The following is an 8,852-nucleotide window of genomic DNA, read 5'->3' as shown; positions in this document are numbered from 1 at the left end:
GAGGTAGGTGAGTGGTCACAGTGGGGGTGGGTACAATGGGTGCACCGTGAATGGTGGGCAGGGAAATACCCTCAATCTGAGCGGCTGTGTGTTTGTGAACACTCAGTCCTTAAACTTCACTCCCTCTCCTTTCAACTCACTTCTCCAAATCTCCTTGTTTCAAGGTTGTGTTTGGTTTGAGGAGAGCACCCTGCAGACCCGGGGAGATTGCCGTTGCAATAACGATCCAAATGCAAGGAGCATTTACACAAACTGGTTAGATCTTTCTGGAAGCAGATTTATCTTTGACATTGTCTGCGAATGTCAAAATAGCTATGAAACTGAAATGGTTGCTTGGAGTGGCCAAAGATTCATTGTTCAGCCACAGAGCTGATTAAACAAGACAATGAGATTGCAACAACATTTGGAATAAATAATTTTAACCAGTTCATTCCAGCTGCAAATCCAGTTCTGCAGAATGCCCCCAGTTTCACAAGTCTCTCACCTCAGTAAGCAGTGGGGTCTTTGATTCCAGATCTGAAACGATCTCTACTGAACATTCTCGAGTCACTGTGCCAAACCAAACAGAATTTAGAGGATTGGGCATCACTGTAGACTCACTGTTGCCTTGTTCCTGAAGTGGGATCTTGCACAGTCCCAGATGTTCCTGCGAATATGTGTCAGAAAGAGCCCAACTCTTGGCATTGAAACAGCTCACACATTCACATTCGAGTCATGACTGGAACTAAACCGATCTTATCAAGGTACAGAAAGTGCAAAGTGCATCAGTGCTTGGTTTAGGCGGAAGAAAGTGACAAATTTCAGAAGGTGTGGAAGCTAGCAGAAGCAGCAGGTCCATTTTCTTATGTAATCTGGAACATGCTTTAACCCAGCAATGATACAACTGTGGTGGGCTGCATCTCAAACAACGACATGCCAGACTACAGAAAGATCACTTGGTTGCATGGTGTACCGAAAACAACCTCCCTCTAAATGTCAGCAAAACCAAGGAACTGATCATCGACTTCAGGAAGTGTAGCACGACACTCTCCCCCACCTACATCAATGGCTCTGAAGTGGAGATGGTCGATAGCTTGAAGTTCCTGATGTCACCATCACTAATAGTCTGCCTTGGTCCACGTCTCTACCTCCTACCCAAGCTAAAGACATTTGGCATGTCTGCATCGACTCTCACAAACATCTACAGATGTGCGATAGAGAGCATCATATCCGGCTGCATCACAGCCTGGTATGGCAACTGCTCGGCCCAAGATTACAAGAAACTGCAGAGTGTGATGAACTCAGCTCAACGCATCACACAAGCTTGCCACCCCCACATTGATTCTGTCTACACCTCCCGCTGCCTCAGGAAGGCAGACAGCATTATCAGAGACCCACCCCACCCAGGCTTTGCCTTCTGTTGCCAATCGGAATACTATAATAATGTTGCTCTTTAGAATCGCCAATATGATACTGAGGCTCTATTTATGATATGATGTTATGTCCCAACAGCGTCGCCAATACTGTGGGTGTTTCTGTTTCTCTGACTGAACCACAAGGCTTTCCCGTATATCGGTCAAGTGACCACACAACCAGTTAGTCAGTTCAAGTTCAAAGATGGTTTATTTACACACAAGGGTTACTTCGACATGCAAGCACAATATACTACAAGTTAAACTACACCTATCAACGACTATAACCTATACTTAACTTCAGGCGACCGGCACTGTGCAAGTGGATAAGGCCTTTATCTTGATCACGTGGCTGGTTTGAAGAAGTGGCTCTGTCTCTGCTGGGCTCATCGGTCAGGTAGCGATCGTTGGTCTTGAACTTGCCTGTCTGGTCGTAATGCTGCAGTTGGCCTGGCACAGGCCGGGTCCAAAAGAGACTGAACACATGGCTTTGTCCCCTTTTATCCCTCTGGGATTTCGAGATCTTTAATAATTCATAGAATTTACAGTGCAGAAGGAGGCCATTCGGCCCATCGAGTCTGCACCGGCTCTTGGATAGAGCACCAAGGTCAACACCTCCGCCCTATCCCCACAACCCAGTAACCCCACCCAACACTAAGGGCAATTTTGGACACTGAGGGCAATTTATCATGGCCAATCCACCTAACCTGCACATCTTTGGACTGTGGGAGGAAACCAGAGCACCCGGAGGAAACCCACGCAGACACGGGGAGGATGTGCAGACTCCGCACAGATAGTGACCCAAGCCGGGAATCGAACCTGGGACCCTGGAGCTGTGAAGCAATTGTGCTATCCACAATGTTACCGTGCTGCCCACATTGGGCGGTCCTTTACCTTGGACCCAATAATCAACAGGCTTCGATCACTGCCTTCGATTTCGGCCAATAAAGGGGCGGGTGCCTTGGTGGCTGGGTGGGTCCTTAGCGGTCATTGACCTTGGTAGTTGGGCTCTCTGAGTAAAGGGAGTGGCGCCGATCAGTCTGTGGCTGTATCGGTTGCTTGATTAGAGTCCTATTGTCCTGGGGAACGGGCCGTTAAAATGCAAACGAGCGGGGGTTTCAATCAGGTCTAGCTATCTGGGTTGCAAATTCACACAAGCTCTGTATCTGTCTGAGGCCTGGCTTGGCCACAATTCCCATGGTCCTTTGCAGGTGGCCATCTCAGATGGCTACACTTCTTCCAGACCCTTCCATCAGGCAGAAGATACAGAAGTCTGAAGACCTGCACATCCAGACATAGGAACATCTTCTTCCCCACAGCTACTAAACTCCTCAACGACTCCCCCTCTGTAAGAACACTATTCAAAATGCCCTATGCTGCTCTCTTATGTATTTGCTTTGTTTGGCCCCTTGTTCCGCACTGTAACCAATCACTGTTTGTCGATGTACTATTTGTCAATGTACTCTGTCGATTGTTCTTTTTGTCTCCTGTGTGTGTACTGTGTACGTTCTCTTGGCCGCAGAAAAATACTTTTCACTGTACTTCGGTACATTTGACAATAAATCAATCAATCACCTCAAGCAAAGGTTCCCAACCACAGCACCGTGTACGGCGAAGGTCCCACAAATGTGCCGTAAAATAAAGTTCAAAATGATTACACATTAATGTGAACAAATTAAATCTAATCTTCATTTTCAGCTCTGTGATCGGCATCTCCAAGTCTCGATGAACTTCGGGCTTCCCACGCACACACCGGCTGGGAATGGGCCAGACATACGCGGTTCGGAATTTTCAATGTTGGTCATACGCCTGGACCTAACAGATGTAAAAAAAATGAGAACTGCTGAGAACAACTGAGTGTCATGTGAGAGTACCTTTAAGAAATGGATGTTTAAGCAATGTACCGTTATGAAATGGAGCTGATCATATTACTGAAGTGATGTCAGTGGGTGGGGGGAGCTGAGCTCACTCCTGTTTTTTTGAGTTTCAGTTTGAGGAAGCAGCTGGGAGTGTGTGTGTGTTTTGCTGAGAGCTGCAGGAAGAAACACAGAGCTGGTCTGTTGATGTCTGCAATCCAAAGACTATTAAATATATTGAATGTAACCTAATGTCTGTTTTTGAAGGTTTGAAGTCTTTTGGATGTTTAAAGGAACAATTTGAAGGATTATTTAGTGTTGTAGTCTTTTGGGGTTATCTTTGAAGTAATGGGTGTTAAGATATTCAATGTTTGTTTTTAAAAGGTTAACTTGAGTTCATAGAATAAACATGGTTTTGTTTTAAACACCATTTGTCCATTTCTGCCGTATCACACCTGGAGAGTACGCCGTGTGCTTCCCACACCACAACCTATTAAAAGTTGTGGGTGGGTTGAACTCCATGAAACACTTGGGGGTTCTGTAATCCCGGACCCATAACATGAGAATCAATCAGGAAAAGTGAAGCCTTTGAACAGAATAAAGTTGAAAAAGCAAACTCGGCTAGGGTTGGTCTTCAATTAAAACTTGGCGAGCTTCAAACATTAGAAGTATTTATGAAGTATCATGGAAAATGCCTTGAAATCGAGGTTTTGTTCAATCAGAATAATTGGTTGAATGCAAAATTAAAAAGCAAAACTAATTAACTGTAAGAACGTTGTTGTGAAAACAACGAGATTTATGAATTTCAAAGCAAAATGGAGGAAATGAAGGAGGAGGTGGCGGGTATGGAGGGTCGCAATTCGAAAGTTGTTCCTGTGAATAAATACTTGTTGTAGAATGCTGAGACAATTGAGCAAAGAGCTGATCCAAGTAATATTACTGACATATCAAAGTCAGCAATGGCCAATAAGAAAACTGAAGTACTTGCAAAATTGGAAATTACGAATTGTCAACCAGGCGTGCTGACATTGCAAAGTGATCTTTCTGAATCAATGACTGGAGACTCTGATTTAAAAATGCTTGTCGGTGATACTTCACAAGAGGGGCTTTTCACAGTAACTTCACTGCAGTGTTAATGTAAGCCTACTTGTGACAATAATAAAGATTATTATGTAATAGTTGAAGAAAGGCAAGGGAAGTTTGCCAAAAAATATTCAAACTCTACTGAGAACCGGACCAATATAGTTCAGAACTTGTGCAAAAAAGTAGAAGGCTTAGAACGAAGTACGAAACTTCAGAGAGAGTAAGTTATTGATATGGCTCAAATAGAATTGAAAAGAACTTGTTTGAAATGGGACTGGGAGAAACAACAAGTTGACAAAAAGTTAAAAGAACGAACAAGGCAAGAGTACAACAGTACTTTTGAGTGAAGATAAGGAACATCTTACAACATTCTCAAAACAGCGAAGACATTTTGACAAGAGATGTTAACGTACAAAAATGATATTTTGACTGTGTTAAAGCAAAATGCGAATTTACCAGATGTGACTTTGGAAAGTGGGCTTGAGAATGGAATATTTCTACAAGTGATGAAAAGGAAAATTGCCCTGTAGATTTAAATATTCTTTTCAGTTGAAAACTGGAAACCAGAAGAAAAGGAAACACAAGACCTGAATGTGATAGTGTATAGATTCTGATGATGCTGGTAAAGTTATTGTCTTTGTTTTGGTTCAATCAGTAATTATATAATGACATGTATCATTGCAAAGCAAGAACATTGTATTGCACAATGTAATATTGTGGTTAGATATTTATCGTGTTAAGTTTGCATAAAGTGGATGTAACACTAGTGGAAGGAATTCTCCATGATTAAGAATATTTACTTATTTCAAAGGGGCAAGTGTGAGATATAGCTTTAGCTGGGTTTAATTTCATGTTTCTGGAAGGGACCTGTTGCTAGATTCATGCCGGACAAAGGTGTTTTGTATATGTGGGGGTTGGTTTCAATTCAAAATGGAATGCTATTGTGCTTAGAGAGTGCTATGGCGTGAAAAATAAATAAACCAAAAGGCATTGCTTCCCAACGGGAGGCCACTTTAGAGAGAGAGAAAGCTTTCGTTTAGCACTGTGGGCTAAACAGCTGGCTTGCAATGTAGAACAAGGCCAGCAGCGCGGGTTCAATTCCCGCACCGGCCTCCCCGAACAGGCGCCGGAATGTGGCGACTAGGGGCCTTGCGCAGTGACTTCATTGAAGCCCACATGTGACAATAAGCGATTATTATTAACTGAAAGGGACAGCAGTTGGAGACAGGGATGGAGCGAGAAAGCAGCTCTAATGGCTCTGCTCAAAGCAGGAAATGTTGTACAATGGAGTAATATGCAAGAACGCAAGTTCCAGAGGAACTAAAGGGCGTTTGATTCTAGAAACCAGAAAATAGAAGAGGATACTGTTCATGGGAATCCCAGACATGCCGAGAAGGATTCGGCTGGTGAGAAAATAGGTTTCCAAAATAATCCTAAAGTTTTGAATGTCTTACTGCAGACTGCAAAACAAATTTTGAAGTAATTGTGAAGACAGTATTGGCTGGATATCGGCAGAGTTTGAGTCACAGTGGAAGTGAGTCAAGACAAATAAATCCTGGACTGGATTCACTATCAAAAGTGGAGCGGGAACTTTGTTTAAAAGCGTCACACACGTGTGCGCGCACACACACACACATTCGAGAGATTGTTAACAGCTGTTTCCTCTAACTGAATACCCACAATGACTAACTTGTGGCCTGCTGCTATTTCACCTTCATGTGACAGAGTGCCTGAAAGCGTCACAAGGTTACTTTGGATAATGAAATCTGTTTTCTCATTTGGATCTCACTCAGCCTGGGCAACACGGTAGCATTGTGGATAGCACAATTGCTTCACAGCTCCAGGGTCCCAGGTTCAATTCCTGGCTTGGGTCACTGTCTGTGTGGAGTCTGCACGTTCTCCCTGTGTGTGCGTGGGTTTCCTCCGGGTGCTCCGGCTTCCTCCCACGGTCCAAAGATGTGCGGTTAGGTGGATTGGCTATGCTAAATTGTCCTTAGTGTCCAAAATTGCCCTTAGTGTTGGTGGAGTTACTGGGTAATGGGGATAGGTGGGGTTACTGGGTAATGGGGATAGGGTGGAGGTGTGGGCTTGGGCAGGGTGCTCTTTCTAAGAGCCAGTGCAGGCTCGATGGGCCGAATGGCCTCCTTCTGCACTGTAAATTCTATGATTCTATGAACCTGAAGTCCCATTGCAGCTTTGATGCAGAACCTCGCTGGCAATGTTACTCAATGCCTCTCAACAATGTTTACATTCCTCCCCCACACAATGCCCCACACAATGCAATACAACATTTGCAAAAGTGATTCCATCTGTAAGAAATAGGCTCATATGAGTTTCTTTAATATTGATTCAGGTTTTTTATCCAGCTCCATATGCTGTTGGAGGGTTTTGTATACCTGTTTCATGCCCATTGAAATGGTTGTGGGAAATTAAAAGATTGCTAGATGGTGACGTTAATGGATAAGAATTTGGGTACAAGCTTTTATGTTCAAGGTGTTTGGGAGGATTTACCACATTAAAGATGCAACTTAAATTTAACTGGTTGCTTTCCTAATAATAATGCTCTTCCAAGGAGGCATTTGCGTAAGGTAAGTGACAACTCCCCCGCAAGAGCATCTTGTACTTTCGTAAATGTCTTTAAGTGAATGGTGTGATTGACAGCGGAGTGTAGGTAAAACCTTGGGAGGTCTTCTTAAAACTGAAACTCAGTAAGTAAATCATGCGGTAAGGTAAGCCGTTGATAACATGACTGATTTGCAAGTATCCAGCGTTAAAGAAATGTATAAAAAGAGTGGTTTTAGAACAGGTACTTCAGAATGTAATGTTTAACTGGCCAATCGAACACGGAGTTCAAAGCCTAAGACACAGTGAATTCTTCAATCTTGTGTGTACGTGAGACAATAGGAATGTGTAATTATTTTAAAAATAAATTTAAAGTACCCAATTATTATTTTTCCAATTAAGGGGCAATTTAGCGTGGCCAATCCACCTACCCTGCACATCTTTGGGTTGTGGGAGTGAAACCCACGCAAACACGGGGAGAATGTGCAAACTCCACACGGACAGTGACCCAGGGCCGGGATTCGAACCCGGGTCCTCAGTGCCGGAGGCAACAGTGCTAACCACTGTGCCACCGTGCTGCCCCGGAATGTGTAATTATTAAGAATGTTATCATTAAATAATGGAACACAGGGGACCAATCTGCCCATCGAGCCTATTCAGTGGGAATAAACTTGCTCTAATCTTAACTCTCCTGAAAGTCATTAAATGGGTACGGTGGATTGGTCACGCTAAATTGCCCTGTCGTGTCCAAACATTTGGTGGGGTTGCTGGGTTAGAGGGATAGGGTGGGCGTGTGGGCTTAGGTAGGGTACTCTTTCAGGGGCCAGTGTAGACTTGATGGGCCAAATGGCCTCCTTCTGCACTGTAAATTCTATGATTCTACGATGGGGACCAGAGTATCATGTATTCGCTGGGACAATGGGATGGTGACTTGTAAATTTAAACTGGGCCTTATGTCAAAATAAACCAGTCTGAAATATTTTCCTCAAAGGGGCCATCAGCTCCAGACTGAAACACTTACCAAACGTAATCGCCAGGCACTGAATTATGTCAATCAGGTTGAACATTTCTCTGATTCAATGCAGTACACACATTCAACACCCAATCCTGCCCAAGCTGCACACATCGGGCTTGTCAAATTCACATAAACAGTGCAAAAATATTTTCAACCTGGTTTTAATGTGAAACGCTTTGAAAAATGGATCCACAAATATAACATAAGTTGGAATCATGAATGAACAGAATAAAGTTAAAATGGAAGACTGTACCCCGTAAGAGTCCATCCCACAACTTTGCAAATTCTGGGAAAAGGGGTAAAACAGTTCACGACAAGTTAATTCCTGGTCCGACATTGCAGCTGCTGGGAAAGGAACTCGTAAACGGAATTAGAAGGTCACTCGGAGCATCCTGTTAACATCACTTTGCTGTACCTGAAGAATCAAATCAAGAGGATGATGAGAGGTGACTGTTCTTGGGCTGAGGGCAGTTCAGTCTGTGCTCTTTGTGCACTCACTTTGCAACAGTTTGAATGAACAGCTGGCCAGCTACACACCAGCATTTTACAACTGTTTGCAGTTGTTACTACCAGTTGCAAAGAGCTGCTCTCCTCACATGTTCCAGATTCCCAACGTGCCAATTTATCCACAAACTGGCACCAGCCCCTCCTCCACAATCGGCCGAGATGCTGATCGGCACCACTAGACCCGCCGACGTTTGGCTCCGCTGGGGCTGGAGGGGTTGCTATTCACGCTCAGGAGGTTGGCAGTGGCTCGGTTCCTTTTCCTCTTGTCAATCACCTCTTTTGTCGCAGCCTCACCGGCCACCAGCACTTTCTCCTTCACCGCTGGCTTCTCGACCACCTTTACGTTACCTGGAGACGGAAGAATCTGAATGGATCACTGTTAAAATGGAACTCAAGACTGGGCAACTCAGACACTGGCAGCAAGTCTGTACAGAGGGG

At 44.0% G+C, this 8,852-nt stretch overlaps 1 protein-coding gene across 1 annotated transcript in view; it reads right to left on the bottom strand.

The window, feature by feature from the left end:
* Positions 1–8,052: 8,052 nt before the first annotated feature.
* Positions 8,053–8,852, bottom strand: part of mrgbp (MRG/MORF4L binding protein) — a 56,806-nt gene continuing 56,006 nt past the window's right edge. Inside the window, exon 4 of the mRNA XM_072515353.1 lies at positions 8,053–8,762. Coding sequence (XP_072371454.1) covers positions 8,590–8,762 — 173 coding nt within the window. The 3' untranslated portion in view covers positions 8,053–8,589. The remainder of the gene's footprint in view (positions 8,763–8,852) is intronic.

Source organism: Scyliorhinus torazame, chromosome 8 (assembly GCF_047496885.1).
Source record: "Scyliorhinus torazame isolate Kashiwa2021f chromosome 8, sScyTor2.1, whole genome shotgun sequence".
NCBI classification, from domain to species: Eukaryota; Metazoa; Chordata; class Chondrichthyes; order Carcharhiniformes; family Scyliorhinidae; genus Scyliorhinus; species Scyliorhinus torazame.
Note: the sequence above shows the minus strand (reverse complement) of the source record. Positions and strands in the feature narration are given on the sequence as shown.